This window comes from Equus caballus, chromosome 5, assembly GCF_041296265.1.
Source record: "Equus caballus isolate H_3958 breed thoroughbred chromosome 5, TB-T2T, whole genome shotgun sequence".
NCBI classification, from domain to species: domain Eukaryota; kingdom Metazoa; phylum Chordata; class Mammalia; order Perissodactyla; family Equidae; genus Equus; species Equus caballus.
The window spans coordinates 90,588,137-90,604,485 of NC_091688.1; the positions used below are offsets into that span (position 1 = coordinate 90,588,137).

At 36.2% G+C, this 16,349-nt stretch overlaps 1 protein-coding gene across 19 annotated transcripts in view; it reads left to right on the forward strand.

The window, feature by feature from the left end:
• Positions 1-16,349, forward strand: part of ZZZ3 (zinc finger ZZ-type containing 3) — a 113,675-nt gene that overhangs the window by 78,882 nt on the left and 18,444 nt on the right. For 7 of the 19 annotated variants that reach the window (XM_023641825.2, XM_023641826.2, XM_023641829.2 and 4 more), the window contains 6 exons: positions 7,997-8,135; positions 10,849-10,996; positions 11,083-11,198; positions 11,875-11,946; positions 12,962-13,063; positions 13,720-13,815. In XM_023641825.2, the coding sequence (XP_023497593.1) occupies positions 7,997-8,135; positions 10,849-10,996; positions 11,083-11,198; positions 11,875-11,946; positions 12,962-13,063; positions 13,720-13,815 (673 nt within the window). Of the gene's footprint in view, positions 1-7,822; positions 7,886-7,996; positions 8,136-10,848; positions 10,997-11,082; positions 11,199-11,874; positions 11,947-12,961; positions 13,064-13,719; positions 13,816-16,349 lie in introns of those variants that run through there. The other 12 variants (XM_070268829.1, XM_070268833.1, XM_023641828.2 and 9 more) reach the window with 5 other exon arrangements.

A 16,349-nucleotide genomic window follows, 5' to 3' on the forward strand; every position in this document is an offset into this window, starting at 1 on the left:
ATTGACAGCACTTCCAAAGTTCCCTTTACTGGTTCCTCAGTTACCCCCTTCCTCTTCTCAGAGATAACCACTATCTTACTTTTGTGAAAATTATTCTTTGCTGTTTTAAAAGGTTTTACCACCTATGTGTGTATCCCTAAACACTAAAGTTTACTTTAGTTTTTGAACCGTACTGCATGTACTCTTTTGTGAATCATTATATTTTTCATATTTTATTTGTGTTGATATAAATAGGTATAGTTTGTCTGTTTTCATTGCTGTATAGTATTCCATTGTATACCTCTACCATAGTTTATCCATTCTGCTTAGATGGATATTTGGGTTGTTTCTGATTTTGGGTTGTCATAAATAAGGCTGCTACGAATACATGCTTCTGTGTATATTCAAGAATTTCTTGAGGTTGCATGCCTATATATAGGATGTCTGGGTCTTGGGGTATGTACATCTTCAGCCTCACTAGATAATTAGAAACTGAGATATTCTAGTCCACTGTGAGAGGGCTGTTTGCTTCCTGTTTGCCCTTATTCCTAGAGTGTAGCCCTTCAGGATCTCAAGCCAAAGCATAGGCTGGTTTCCTAGAGCCTCTCCCCTTGGTAGGCCCTGGACTCCGCCTTTGCTCTTCCACCATTTTAGGATATCAAAAGCACTGCTCAGCCTCTCAGTCTCTGCTTCTGGATCAGTCAGTTGCTCCAGGGTAAAAGTACCCCCCAAAATGTTTTAATTTTCTGATTTCTGTCTTCTCATGGATCTTGACCTGGTGTTACCTATGCTTCTGTTAAGCTCTTTGATGCTTTTAAATATTTTTTACAGCCTGTCATGCATAAAGAGTTTGTTCTGAATTTGCCTACTCTACATTTTCTGGAAGTGGAAATTTGTCCCCATTGGGCTTTTAGTTTTAATTACTATATTTTTAAAATGTGAATTTGCTTTCTTTTCAAAGCTGCACACTAAGTTTTTTGTTTCTTATTCCCTATAGCTATTTTCAAGTTTGTCCTTTATTCTTATTCTTTGTGTTTTGCTTTCTTGTATGCTTGGTAACTTTCTTTGGAAAATTATTTATTGGTTATCTTTGAGGCCTGTGATGAAGATGTATTCCTCTGGAGAAAATTGCACTTGCTTTTGTGGGTGTCTTGGTGGGGAATGGGCATGTGTGTACCGGTCCAGAACCACTGCTTTAAACTATAGTCATGGCTTCAGTTCTTTTAGGCCACTCAGGTAATATGATTTGGGGCAGCAAATATGTACAAGGACTGTATTGTGGTAACAGCTTTTTATGGTTTGTTTTTTTTAAGGAAGATTGACCCTGAGCTAACATCTGTGTCTATCTTCTTCTATTTTATGTGGGATGCCACCACAAAGTGGCTTGCCCAGTGGTGGTAGGTCTGTGCCTGGGATCCAAACCTGTGAACCCCGGGCCACCGAAGTGGAACGAGTGAACTTAACCACTATGCCAACAGGCTCGCCCCTGGTTGAAATTTTTATCTGCTTTTCTTGAGTCTCAAAGCAAGTTTCCTGTGGGATGAGACCTGAGGGGTAGTGTTGTAGCTTAATGGGAGAGGGTCTCCTGTTAGAATGTCTACCTTGGTGGCTCTGTCTTCTGTTCCCTGGCCAAGTGAAGGACAGAAGATAGAGCTCAAGCTTGCAGGGTTCAGTACCTGCCCTCAAGGCTAAAGCAGTTTTGTGTTCCGTCTGACTCTCCCACTTTACGCCTTCACTTGGATTTTGGCCTGTTAATAAAAAGTCTTAGTATCTTACTGATTCTTCCATGCTTTTAAAATAATCAAGTGCATGGATTTTTCTTTACTTGTTATTAATTCATCATTTTTAGTTATTTTCATATAGGGTTGATCTTTATACCTGGAAAGACATATTATCAGAAGCCGAGGTATTCGTTTCTGTAAGGCTTTTTGATCACCCTCTAATGACTTCTGGACTTAAAAAGTGAGTGAAAGGTCATTTATGAATTATTGAATTTGCAGATCCTATAGTTCCAGTGTTTGAAACCCTTCATGAAGGAAGAGAGACATTTCCCTCCCAGATAGTTGTACACTGATAGATTGTTAGGATGGAATTTGTTGTTGTTTAAAATGACCTGATTGTTATTCTTGAGGAACAATTCACTGTATTAACATAGGTTTGTCCTATTGAAAATGAAATCTAGCATATATCTTGCTCTTCTCTCTTATTTCCTTCTTCTCACCAATGCGTACATGTGCACATTTGTAATATGTGCACACATGTGAAACATAATTGGTTAAGTCCTCTGATTGTAAGTTTTTCTATACCCCTTTCCCTTTTCTTCTTGCAGTGAATTAAACTAATACATTTATTCTTATGTTATCCTACTTCCTCTAGTTTTTTTCAGTGTGTTTAATCAAGCTCACTGTACATAGAATGATCAAGCTGCTCTTTTCTAGTAGCAAAGTGTAATGAATAGCTTCTTCATTACTCAGTTTTTATTTAGGGAAATTATAAAACTTAGGAAAGCTAAAAGAATAGTATGATAAGTATCTGTATGCTTTTCTGCTAAATTCACCAGTTGTTAACAACTTAACATTTTGTAACATTTGTTTTCTCTCTCTCCCTTTCCCCCATCCTCCTTCTTACTCCATATACTATAAAACTTTTTCATTTTGCTGAGCCATTTACAAGTATGTTATAGACTCATCACCCTCATACTTCAGTATATATCTCTTAAAAACAAGAACATTCTCCTGCATAACGTTAAATACCTTATTACACCCCAGCAGTTTGGCATTGATACAATAAAATGATATAATCTACAGTCCTTATTTAAATTCTTCCATCTGTTCCCAAAAATGTCCGTTTCCCCCCATGGGATCTTATCCAAGATTATGTGTTACATTTGGTTGTCACGTCTCTGTATCTCTTAATCTAGGGCAGAGTCTAGCAGACTTTTTCTTAAAAGGCCAGATAGTAAATATTTTAGGTTTTGGGGATCAACTCCACTTTGCAACTACTCCACTCTGTCATTGTAGCTAGAAAGCAGCCAGAAGACATTTTATAAACAGATGAGTGTAGCTATGTTCCAATAAAACTTTATTTATAACAAGAGACAGGCCATAGGTTGTAGACCCCTCATCTGAAATAACTTTTTCTTTTAAAGGACGCTTTTTTTTTTTTTGAGGAAGATTAGCCCTGAGCTAAATCTGCTGCCAATCCTCCTCTTTTTGCTGAGAAAGACTGGCCCTGAGCTAACATCTGCTGCCAATCTTCCCCTTTTTGCTCAGGAATACTGGCCGTGAGCTAACATCTGTGCCCGTCTTCCTCTACTGTATATGTGGGATGCCTAACACAGCATGGCTTGCCAAGTGGTGCTGTGTCTGCACCCAGGATCTGAACTGGCGAACCCTGGGCCCCCGAAGCGGAACATGCAAACTTAAGCACTGTGCCACCAGGCCAGCCCCTTTAATGGCACTATTTTTAATGACTGTTTGAAAAATTAAGCCAATTTTTTGGCAGAATAGTCCTCAGTCTGAATTTTTAAAAAGCATTTCTCATTAGTTTTCTAAGATTACAAATGCCAGGTAACCTTAAGAGTTGTTTGTAAAATAGAAATAGAAATCTGATTCCTTAAAAAAGATTCTGGTTTGGTTGTAAATGTAATCTTTCTTTTTCTTTCTCTCTCTCTCTCTCACAGTGTGTGTAATGTTACTGCCCAGAAATTGGACAATAAAATTAAACTTCTAGATTGCTAATTCTTTGGTATTCTCTTTCGGATATTAAGGTTTTTACCTATATTCTCTTTCATATAAATGTTTTTATATTCACAGAAGTGAATAAAGAATTCAAGAGGACTTGGATAATGAAAGGTAGTGAAAATAACTTAGGTATAGACTTGAACAGTATTTATATTTTAGCCAAATATAATTCCATAATATAAAACCTAAAGTTGTTTTTACTTTGTGTTGAAGACATGAAACAAAACTAAATGAACAATTTTTCTCCACAGGTAAGCTCATTATTCTTAACATTAGATTCAGCTTTAGAAATAGATAACAACTTTGATAAATTTAATACAAAGTTGTCCGTGTGGGAATGTTTTAACTATACTTGCATCCATGCAAAAGTAGATACTTTTCTTTTTAAGTCATTCTGTTCTCTTACTTGGTTCTATGAGTAGCAAAAGTAAAAGAGGCATGTTTTACTGGAAGTAGAGTTAACGGATTTTTAGTGCTTGAATTTCCTTTATAAACATCTTTGGTGATTGATCACTATCCTACCATCTTTTATTGGTTTTGACTGAGACATGGTTTTTCTTCATATTGTGCCTTTATCACAATTTGATTCTGGTTTGACCCTTTATGCCCTGTAAAACAAGACTACTTCCTTTTCTTCATAGATACGTGTTAAATAGAGATTGAAATAATATTCTACTGGAGGTTTTTATTTCCAGGCCACATATTCTCAGAGTCTTTATCTGTTCCTCACATCTCCACACTAAATGCTGATATGTTCTTGGCAAGTTACTTAATTTGTGCCTTTGTTTCCTTATTTGTAAAATAAGGATAATGGTACCTGTTTATAAGTTCGTTGTGAGGATTGAGTTAATTCACTTAAAATACAACAATGTCTGCATATAGTACAAATTCAGTAAATGTTAGACACTACTGTTATTTCTTATTATGTAGTTTCTCATACACCTTGTCTGTTCATGGACCTGTTTGTCTCAAAGCAGAGCTGAGTACAGTAGCAGGTGATCTGGGAAGAGTACAGTGATCATGTATCCCATTAATTTGGACTAAAGTTGGAGGTGTTTTTTTAATTCATTCTGGAGAATTTCAAACATACAAAAAAGTAGACAGACTAGTATGATGGACCCTCACATACCTGTCCTCCGGCTCCAACAGCATGGCCAGCCCTGTCTCATTCACTCTCATTCGGTTTCTTTTCTCCCTCTCTAGTGTAATTGTAGCTCCGCTACTATACCTCACTTCCATTCCTGATTTACCTTGATAATTATGAAAGCTTTTAGGATAGTGCCTTGTTCTCTTTGTAGTTACTGAGTTAATGAACAAAAGAATCTTGCCTCAACTAATGCCTGGATCTGCTTTTAGTACTTTGCTTTTGGAGGTAAAGTGAGTGGGTGGGTAGGCTTGAAAATAAATTTGTCTATCTTACTGTTTTTTTAGTTGTCACCTCGGTTTTTTGATTCCTTCTATTTCTGCTGAGGGATATATGTATATATGGTATTCTTACTGGTAAAATCTCTGAGTACTCTTTGTCTTTACTCATGTTTATCCTAGGCCTTTCAATCTGGTAATCATTTTTTCTTGATTAAAGAGAAGCAAAATAGGGGTTGAAGAGTTATACTTTGTCATCTCTCTTAGAATTATTATTATTATTTTTGTGTGTGAGGAAGATTGGCCCTGAACTAACATCTGTTGCCAATCTTCCTCTTTTTGCTTGAGGAAGGTTGTTGCTGAGCCACCATCTGTGCCAATTTTCCTCTATTTTATGTGGGATGCTGCCACAGCGTGGCGTGACGAGTAGTGCTGGGTCCACGCCAAGGATCTGAATCCGTGAACCCCAGGCTGCCGAAGCCAAGCATGTGAACTTAACCTCTATGCCACCACGCTGGCCCCAGAATTATTTTTTTAAAGTCAGAATTATTGTGGAATAATTTACATATAGTAAGATTGTTATAATTTATTGGCTTCAAATAGAGCCCTTTTTCCCTGACTGTCAATAACTGACTGTAGCAGTTTTTTTTAAGCCTCCACTTGTTTTTTCCATAACCCTGTTCTTACTTATGCCTCATTAATTGTTACTGTGCTTATAACAGTTTACTCAAAGTTTAGTAGACTCAACAGTCATTTTTATATTGATGATACAGAAATGTGCAACTCTTCTTTTAAAACAGGAGTGAATCCTATCATAGAGATACCAGGAGAAGCCTTTGGTTATTCTGCTAGTAGTGGATAAGTTCTGGAGGTCGATCATGGCAGTTAAGGGTATTGTAGAGAGGACAGGTTCTCGTACTCAACTCACTACCGTCACCCCAAGACTGAGCCTGTGTGAGCCTGCCTTGTAGGAACGGCCAGAACAGGCAGGGCTGTACACTTGCGTATTCCTCAAACTAAACAGAGGCTTAGGGAAAGTGAGTTTAGACGTCACCTCTCTACCTGATCCAGGACTGACTTAGTACAGCCTTGCTTTCCAACTCAGCTCTGACCTTTCAATTAACTATCTGTAGTTTGAGAGGGGTCTTACCCTTCAGTGTTAGCAGTTTTTTTACCTTAATTATTAAACATTTCATCAAGGGTTAGTTAACAAGGGACTTGAGAATAAGAATAAGGTATGTTTTAGGCAAGAGGCTGAGAAACTTTTCTTTTTCTTTTTTTTCTTGAAAAATTTTATTTTTTTACTTTTTCTCCCCAAAGCCCCCCGGTACATAGTTGTGTATTCTTAGTTGTGGGTCCTTCTAATTGTGGCATGTGGGATGCCGCCTCAGCGTGGCTTGATGAGTGGTGGCATGATGAGCGGTGCCATGTCCGCCCAGGATTTGAACCGACGAGCAGCGGAGCGCGCGAACTTAACCACTCGGCCACGGGGCTGGCCCCAGAGAAATTTTTCTGATAGACAGTATCATGTTGTAATTACACCATGGCTGTGAACCTCAAAATTGCATTGTTTTTCCTTTGAAAGTTCTGCAAGTTTGCCAACTTTTGAACTGAAAAGATTCAGTATATTTTTTGATTGCACAGAATATCCGTTCATTCATTTGTTCATTCAAAAAACATTTATTAAGGGCCAGTCCTTGTGGTTAAGTTCAGCACACTCTGCTTTGACAGCCTGGGTTCGGCTCCTTGGTGTGGACCTACACCACTCTGTTAGCGCCCATGCTGTGCTGGCAGCCCACGTACTAAAAAATAGGGGAAGATTGGCATGGATGTTAGCTCAGGGTGAATCGTCCTCAGCCAAAAAAAAAAAGGGAAAAAACTTTATTGAGCATCTATATGCTGGAAAATGTGCTGCACTGGAAAACAAAACAGTGAACTTTTCTGATATGTTTGCCACTATGGAGTTTACAGTCTAGTGGGAAACAGAATGAAATTTATTTGAAGCCATAAAGACAAATTGTGCTTCGCTAAAACTTTAAGGCCTTAACCACTTGTTTTGAAGTGAATTTGAAGTGAGTTGTTCTTGATTCTTTTTGCAAAGTGTATTTGAGCATTCAAGGCTTTTGGGTTAACATGTTTCCATATGTGTATTGATATGTGAAATTAGACAGTCAGAGAGGCAGGACAATTTGAACCAAATAAACAAGAAAAAAGAGAGAGAGAGAGAGAATTAATTAGTATCATGTACCATAGTGAGATTTCAGGATAATGACAGGTAGTAGATTTGTGTGGGTAAATTATATGTTAGCTGTGCTAAAAGGACCTTTGTAGGCAAGGAAGTAAAAAGGTATCTTTAAGGACTTTCTTTAAAACTGTTCAATACTTAAGAATTGATGGGAAAGTAAACTGCCTCCAGGTTGGAGGTAAAATAAAAGGAGCAACTGAGAATCACGGCACCTAAGATCATGTCTGAATTATGTGACAGTTTCTTGTAACTCTGGGCAAGAAAATGGACCTCACTTTCCTTGTTCTGACAGTACAACAGAGGGGCTGAGTTTGGTGATCCCTCCTAGTGCTAAAATCTTAATGATTTTAATTGTTTTTTATTTAGCAGTTTCTTAATGACTTTGTTGGAAAGTCAGGATGCTTTCTCATTTTCTGCACTTGTTCGGGTTCAAGATTTAAAAACTTAAGATGGAATAAGGCTTTGCTTTCTCTAACTGATATTTTCTGACTAGGTACTTCGTAACTCAGGAAGACCTCATTTATTCCCAGTAATATGTTTTACTAAACTCTTTCAGGTAACTTTAAAAAGACTGTGTGACTTACTAGTAGATCATGGCTTGAACTCAGTTTTTATTTATTGTTGTTGCTGGAAAATTTTAGTGAGGTGTTTTTCTTTGTCTCTGTAGTTATCAGAGACTGTTACAGACGATTGCTGTACTCGAGGCTCAACGTTCTCAAGCAGTCCAGGACCTTGAAAGTTTAGGCAGACACCAGAGAGAAGCTCTAAAAAATCCCATTGGATTTGTGGAAAAACTCCAGAAGAAGGTATATATAGAGAGAACCTTTCACGATTTATTGAGATATATTTGATAATAACTTGGTTTATTGTTTTTATATGGGTATATACTTTTTTAAATGTTTAATTTTTTCCCTTCTGTAATTAACCATACTACTGAAGGCAGCTACTGCCTTCCTTCACCCCCACCAAACACAACAAAATACCCCCGTGAGGACAGCTAGGAGCTTTAATTGGATATTTGTACAGGAACTTGATGTCCTTTTCCTTAGCCGTTTTTGTGATCTTTTCCTTTTACCTTCCCCATCTTGGAGTGTTTTCCCTCTTGTCCTTTCAGGACTTCAGGATTAGTGAAGCTAAAAGAAAAAATACTTTGGGATTTAACTGCTTAGTTGCAAGTTACTTTTGTAACTCTCAAGATAGATAGAAAACAATGGTGATAAAAACAAAAACTCTGTTTTAAATGTCTTTAAGATTATGGTTGCCAAATCCATGAGGAAGAGGTATGAATTATTTATTTAATTTTGAACTGTCTTTTATCTTAGTATAAAAAATTCCTTATAATTTTCTGTTTTCCTTAAAACAGAACTTTCATATTTAACAGTAAACCATTTGAAAATGATTCAACTTTTTCTAATAACTTTCTTGGTATATAAATAAGATAATCTAGATGTGCATCCATGCTGTAATATGTGTCTTGAATTAGGGACACACTAAGTGTTCAATAAATTTGAGAGGCATGATATTAATCAGCATTGTGTGAAAAGATTAAAACTTAAGAACTATAGAAAAGAATCCTCTTCTTCACCTACAAAAACAAAAACCTAGCCTGTATAGTATGACAACTTCAGTTATTAGTTACTGGTTTTTCTTAGTCATAGACGTGGTCTGCTAGGTGTCAAAGGAACAACCCTGGGGACTTTATTTCATTTAGATGCATTACTTTATTATTTGGATCTTTCTAGTTAGTTATTTACTCGACAAATATTCCTTTCTCTTCATGCTTTCAGAACATTAAATATCATAATGGATATAGACTCTCTATATTGATTTGTTAGAAATCATTGCATTTATTAAACAGTTTCTTGGTCTACAAAGATGTACAATGGTTACTTAGAATGGATTCAACTGAAACAGACAGATTAGAAAAGTAAATATTAATAAAAAATTTATTAACCTTAATCTCATTTTATTCGTGTTCCTGGGCGGACAAAAAGATGCAGTTAGGCACATTTACTAGATTTGTATGCAGTTGGTTGTTTGCGGTTCTCCATTTCCAGATTTAGTTTAGAACTGAATTTATTTTCACTTTATATCTGAAACAGAGATGTGATATTGATCATCTTAAGAATTTTTTACAAAAATGTACAGACGTATATTAAATCCAAATACTTTAGTAATGGTGACAGACTTATGTTCCTTAGGAAGAAATTTTTTTACTGGGTTTAATTTAGAAGTTTGATTAGGTTTACTGTGTTAGTTTAGTTGTTGACATGAGATCTGTTTGTTTTAGTGGACATCTAAAAACGCCTAATTAAAATTAAGGAAACTTGTGGTATATACAATGCAGGAAACATTTAGCTTTCTTTGATATTACCATCATTATTTTAAAAGACACTCTAATTTTACAAAAGTTGAGCCTTGGACCAATATCTAGTATTATGATGATGGTGATAATGCTATATGTCAGTCATAAGCAAAATAAAAACTAAGAATTCTGTGTCACAGAGTGGATTTTTCTTGCCGGTTTCATAATTTATGGCTTGATTTTTTTCTCAACATTTTATTATGAAAAACGTTAAGTACACAAAAAAGTTGAAAGTATTGTATAGTTAACACACACATATCCGCTCCCTAGATTCTATACTTAACATTTTACTGTATTTGCTTTATCATGTATCTGTCAGTCCTTCAGTCCATCATTCCATCTTATTTCAAGGTGGGAGTACATTTGATACATTCCAATGTTGCAGATGTATACACTTAACACCAAAACACTTCAGAATGCATATTTTTAACTAAAATTTTTTTTAAAACTTTCTTTTTAAGGTGAAATTTATATGGTGAAATTCGCAAATACTGATTGAACCATGATATGGGTTCTGACAAATACATCTACCTGTGTAACCCAAATCCCTATCAAAAGATATTGATCATAATGACCTGGTTTTAGTAATTATGACAACTACTGACTTCTCTAAAGGTGGTGGTAAAGTAACTGAATTCCAAGTAAATCAAAGGTGTGGTTTTGATTCTCAAGATATCATAATTTTTTGTACATGTGGTTAGAGTTATATATTGTGAAAATAACTCATTGTTTTATGGATAAGTTATGAACATGGAGGTACATTTAAAATGAATTCGGTGTGTCAAGTCTCATCTGTGGCAAACAAACACATTTCATATGCTGTTTTTAGAGATAAAAGCCTTTCTTTGCTTTCCTGTTTATGTTTAAAGTTTGTTAATCATAAATTATAGTTTATCTATATAGTTCAGCTTTTGAGCTCTATCCAAAAATAGTGCTTATGTTTTGTTAAATTCATTCTTCTTCACTTGCTATCATCTTTTCTACTTGATGTTTAGGCTATATTATCTTAACCTTTATTGGCTATTGGATTCAAACAGTGAATAGAAAAGCCCAGTTGATGATTATTTGGATTTGGACTCATCTGAAAATATGGGTATAGTTGATAATTTCTTGAATTAAATGTAGACTGTTACTTTATTATTTTTTTTCCCCAGGCTGATATAGGGCTTCCGTATCCGCAGAGAGTTGTTCAGTTGCCTGAGATTGTATGGGACCAATATACCAATAGCCTTGGGAACTTTGAAAGAGAATTTAAAAATCGTAAAAGACATACTAGAAGAGTTAAGTTAGTTTTCGATAAAGGTAAGAAATTACATGATAAGAATTTAAGGAGAGAAATAGCTGGCAAAGTGTTGCTTTAATAATCCTACACATGGTCTTCTTTTCAGTAGGTTTACCTGCTAGACCAAAAAGTCCTTTAGATCCTAAGAAGGATGGCGAGTCCCTTTCGTACTCTGTATTGCCTTTGAGTGATGGTCCAGAAGGCTCAAGCAGTCGTCCTCAGGTAAGCAGTATAAAGCGTCAGAATAGGAAAATTTGAATTGTAGACAGAACATCTTAACATTTTCCCGGTGTGTATTCTTAAAAATCAAGCAATCTTTCACTGAAGATAGTGGAGACATGAATCTTGAAGTTAAGAGAAACCTGGGTTGGAACCCCAACTCCACCACTTACTGGCTGTGGAACTTCAGATGTCCTTTATATTCAAGTCTGCAAGCTGCAGCTTCCTCTTCTGTAAAACGTGATTGTTACCTGAGCTGTAGAGCTGATGTGAGGATTAAATGAGCGGTGCATGAAACATGCCTAGTGCAGTGCCTGACACACAGTATTTATTCTAAAAGTAAGACCTCTTTGTTTGTAGTGGATTTGAGTCCTGGCCTTGCCACTATTAGATGAACCTCGGTAGACATGTGGGTTCAGAATGGAAAGGCATTATTTTCTTTTCTTTAAAATGAAATTGCTGTCATCTATATCACAGGATTACTAGGAGTATAAAAGGAAATGAACTGAAGGAATGTGAAAACATTATGTAAACAATAAATTATGTACACATTAAAACAATTAATTTACTAAAATATTTTGAAATGAATAAAAAATTCCACAATTTGTGTGTTATTTGGCTATGTCAAAGGATAGTCTTTGTATTTTCTCTTTGACAAAAGCCTCATTTTTATATGCAGATGATAAGAGGACGCCTGTGTGATGATACCAAACCAGAAACATTTAACCAATTGTGGACTGTTGAAGAACAGGTAATAGATATTTCTAAATTGCATAGGTTAAAAAAAAGGTTAAAATTAGAGTCAGTATTATGAGTAAAGTGTATATTGTTGTATGTCATCCCTCTTAACCATGAATTTAAAATATTTAAACTTATTTCTCTATACCTTTTTGTACACTTCAAGAATTTTGAATTTTGAGAACATACGAATTCCTTTTTGGGAATGATTTTTAAAGAAGGAACCTGGGTCTTGGGAGGGGATTGAAAAATGTAGTAAAATGGATAGAATAAAGTTTTGTAATGTATCTTTGGGAGGGAGAAAAACCTGGGGCCACGTAAAGCTGTGCCTCAAAGTGAATTCTTATTTTTGTCATGGAGGGGAGCTAGCAAAGCCAGGTCAGAGTGTTGGGTTACATTTTGGGATACAGCTAGGATTGTTTGTGGATAAGGTTTGAGAAACATCTCTGTCTCATATGAGGATTAACCTCACAGCTATAAAGAGTTTAGTAGTTTATAGAGAGCTTTAGGAAACCTTTATTTCAAGCATCCAGGTTATTCTGCATCTTTAGGACTATGGGAGAATTTAGGAGATAAGTCAGAATATTAAAATCAGATATTTGCGTGGAGGACCACACAAAAGAGGGAAAAGTCTCTGTTAGTATTCTGTCTAAATTCAAATGAATTTACACATTTTTGTCAAATCTATAGGGGCAAGCCTAAACATAGTCTAGCAAGAAAAGATGGCCAATGGAAATCACTAAGATGTATAAAATGCTAGTTAGTTAGTTAATTAAATTTTTAGGGTGCTGTCTTTTTATTGAAATGAATAGAAAACTTTATAAGGTCTTTTATAGGTTTAATCTTTCATCTCATTTTCCCTGTGACAGCTTAACTTTCTTACTACAAATTTTTCTACCATGAGCATTTCTACTGACCTAACCCCCAAAGTTGGGGAGGGAGTGTTATAGCTTGCAATGAAATGTGAATGTATTTATTTAGAAACTCAGTATTAAACTTTCTTAAATTTGGTCTTCGGTTTGGCTTAGAAAAAACTTGAACAGCTACTCCTGAAGTACCCTCCTGAAGAAGTAGAATCTCGACGCTGGCAGAAGATAGCAGATGAGCTGGGCAATAGGACAGCAAAACAGGTGACTGAGGAAATGGCCCTGTGTGTTTGTTATGTTTTTGATAGTTTTCTTTCTGAAGGTTAATACGGCTGACCTCAGATCTGCTGCATCATTTTTAGCTACAGAGGTGCTATAGTGTGTGGGCTTTAAAAATTTTATTAGCTTTGTATATTTTTGTATTGATTTCAGAAGTAACTTGGGATAATTCTGCTTTGGATCATTACTAAATACTAAAGAATAAAAATGTAATGGTTTTATTGTCTCTTGAATGTTTAATGAGTGCAACAGTTACATACTTTTTTGTTAGACTGCTGATAGATTTGTGACATTGCCTTAGTCAGTATTCCCTGGTTATCTTTCTAAAATAAATACTGAGCAGTTTTCTCCTTCACATTCCCATCAACACTAATAGACGTGTTTTTATGCTACAAGCATGAGTGTTCACAAGTTGTAAATGTGTCTTTAGCTTTGGGATCAAACAAATTTAATTTAATGATTTTTTTTGGCCTAGATTTTAAATGTAAGTGTCTTGGTGGCAGCTTAAAATTGTTTCTAGGTTTATGATAAATTTTAAATTGTTAACAATCATTAAGACACATGTACATTTTAATTTTTAAAAACTGTTCAGGTATTACATATCTTGTGATTATGTTAAAAGGCTTGTCATGTTTCCTTAGGTTGCCAGCCGAGTGCAGAAGTATTTCATAAAACTAACGAAAGCTGGCATTCCGGTCCCAGGCAGAACACCAAACTTATATATATACTCCAAAAAGGTAAAAACTAAACTCTAGATCTTAGATTAAACTCATCAAAGTCAGAATTGCTGTGCAAAATTGTATATATTTATCAGAAGAGAGTTTTTTTTAATTGAGGTAACATTGATTTATTACACTATATAAATTTTAGGTGTACATCGTTATATTTTGATTTCTGTGTAAACTACATGATGTTCACCACTGAAAGACTAATTACCATCCATCACCACACGCATGTGCCTAATCATCCCTTTCACCCTCCTCCCTCCCACCTTCCCCTCTGGTAACCACCAGTTCAATCTCTGTGTCTATGTGTGTTTGTTGTTGTTTTTATCTTCTATTTATGAGTGAGATCATATGGTATTTGACTTTCTCTCTGTAACTTATTTCACTTAGCATAATATCCTCAAGGTCCATCCATGTTGTTGCAAGATTTCCTTTTTCTTTTTATGGCTGAGTAGTATTCCGTTGTGTATATATACCACATCTTTATCCAGTCATCCCTTGATGGGCACTTAGGTCATTTCCAAGTCTTGGCAATTGTGAATAATACTGCAGTAAACATAGGGGTGCATATATGTTTGCGAATTGTGTTTTTATGATCTTTGGATAAATAGCCAGCAGTGGAATCCCTGGATCATATTGTAGTTCTGTTCTTAATTTTTTGAGGAATCTCCATACTGTTTTCCATAATGGCTACCCCAGTTTGCATTCCCACCAGCATTATATGAGAGTTCCCTTTTCTCCGCATCCTCTCCAACACTGTTATTTCTTGTCTTCTTCTTCTTTTTTTTTCTTTGAGGAAGATTAGCCCTGAGCTAACTGCTGCCAATCCTCCTCTTTTTGCTGAGGAAGACTGGCCCTGAGCTAACATCCATGCCCATCTTCCTCTACTTTATACGTGGGAAGCCTACCTCAGCATGGCTTGCCAAGTGGTGCCATGTCCGTACCCGGGATCAGAACCAGTGAACCCTGGGCTGCTGAGAATCGGAATGTGCAAACTTAACTGCTGCGCCACCAGGCCGGCCCCCTGTTGTCTTCTTAATTATCGCCATTCTGATGGTGTGAGGTGGTTTCTTTTTCTCATTGTAGTTTTTTTTTCCAATTTTTCCCCCTTCTCCCCAAAGGCCCCCGGTACATAGTTGTATATTTCAGTTGTGGGCCTTTCTAGTGGCATGTGGGGTGCCGCCTCAGCATTGCTTGATGAGCAGTGCTAGGTCTGCGCCCAGGATCTGAACCAGTGAAACCCTGGACCGCTGAAGCGGAGTGCTTGAACTTAAGCACTCAGCCATGGGGCTGGCCCTCTCACTGGAGTTTTGATATGCATTTCCATAATAATTAGTGATGTTGAACATCTTTTCATGTGCCTCTTGGTCATCTGTATATCTTCTTTGGAAAAATGTCTGTTCAGATCTTTTGTCCATTTTTTAATTGGCTTGTTAGATTTTTTTGTTGTTGAGTTCTCTCTTTATTTTGGATATTAACCCCTTATCAGATATATGGTTTGCAAATATCTTCTCCCAGTTGTTAGGTTGTCTTTCCATTTTGTTGATGGTTTTGTTTGCTGTGCAGAAGTTTCTTAGTTTGATGTGATCCCTTTGTTCATGTTTTCTGTCCTTTCCCTTGACTGGTCAGACATGGTACTTGAAAATATGCTGCTAAGACTAATGTTGAAGAACGTACTGCATATGTTTTTTTCTAGAAGTTTCATGATTTCAGGTCTTACATTCAAGTCTTTAATCCATTTTGAGTTTATTTTTGTGTATGGTATAAGAGAATGGTCTACTTTCATTCTTTTGCATGTGACTGTCTAGTTTTCCCAACACCATTTACTGAAGAGACTTTCCTTTCTCCCTTGTGTGTTCTTGGCTCCTTTGTCAAAAATTAGTGTCCATAGAAGTTTGAGTTTATTTCCGGCCTTTCGGTTCTGTTCCATTGATCTGTGTGGTTTTTTTGGTGCCAGTACCGTGTTATTTTGATTACTATAGTCTTGGAGTATATTTTGAAATCAGGGAGTGAGATACCTCCAGTTTTGTTCTTTTTTCTCAAGATTCCTTTGGCTATTCAGGGTGTTTTATTGTTCCATATAAATTTTAGGCTTCTTTGTTATGTTTCTGTGATAAATGTCATTGGAACTTTGATGAAGATTTCATTGAATCTGTAGATTGCTTTAGGAAATATGGACATTTTAACTATGTTAATTCTTCCAATCCAAGAGTATCGAATATCTTTCCATTTTTTTGTGTATTTCTCCGTTTCTTTCAACGTTTTGTTTTTTATATTTGAGTTCATAATAGTTGACATCATTGTGAAATTTCAGTTGTACATCATTTCTTGTCTGTCACCACATAAGTGTTTTGCTTCACCCCCTGTGCCCACTCCCCACCCCCCTTCCCCTGTAATCACTGAACTGTTTTCTTTGTTCATGTGTTTGTTTATATTCCACACATGAGTGAAATCATCTGGTGTTTGTCTTTCTCAGTCTGGCTTATTGCACTTAGCCAAATTCCCTCCAGGTCCTTCCATGTTGTTGCAAATGGGATGATTTTGTC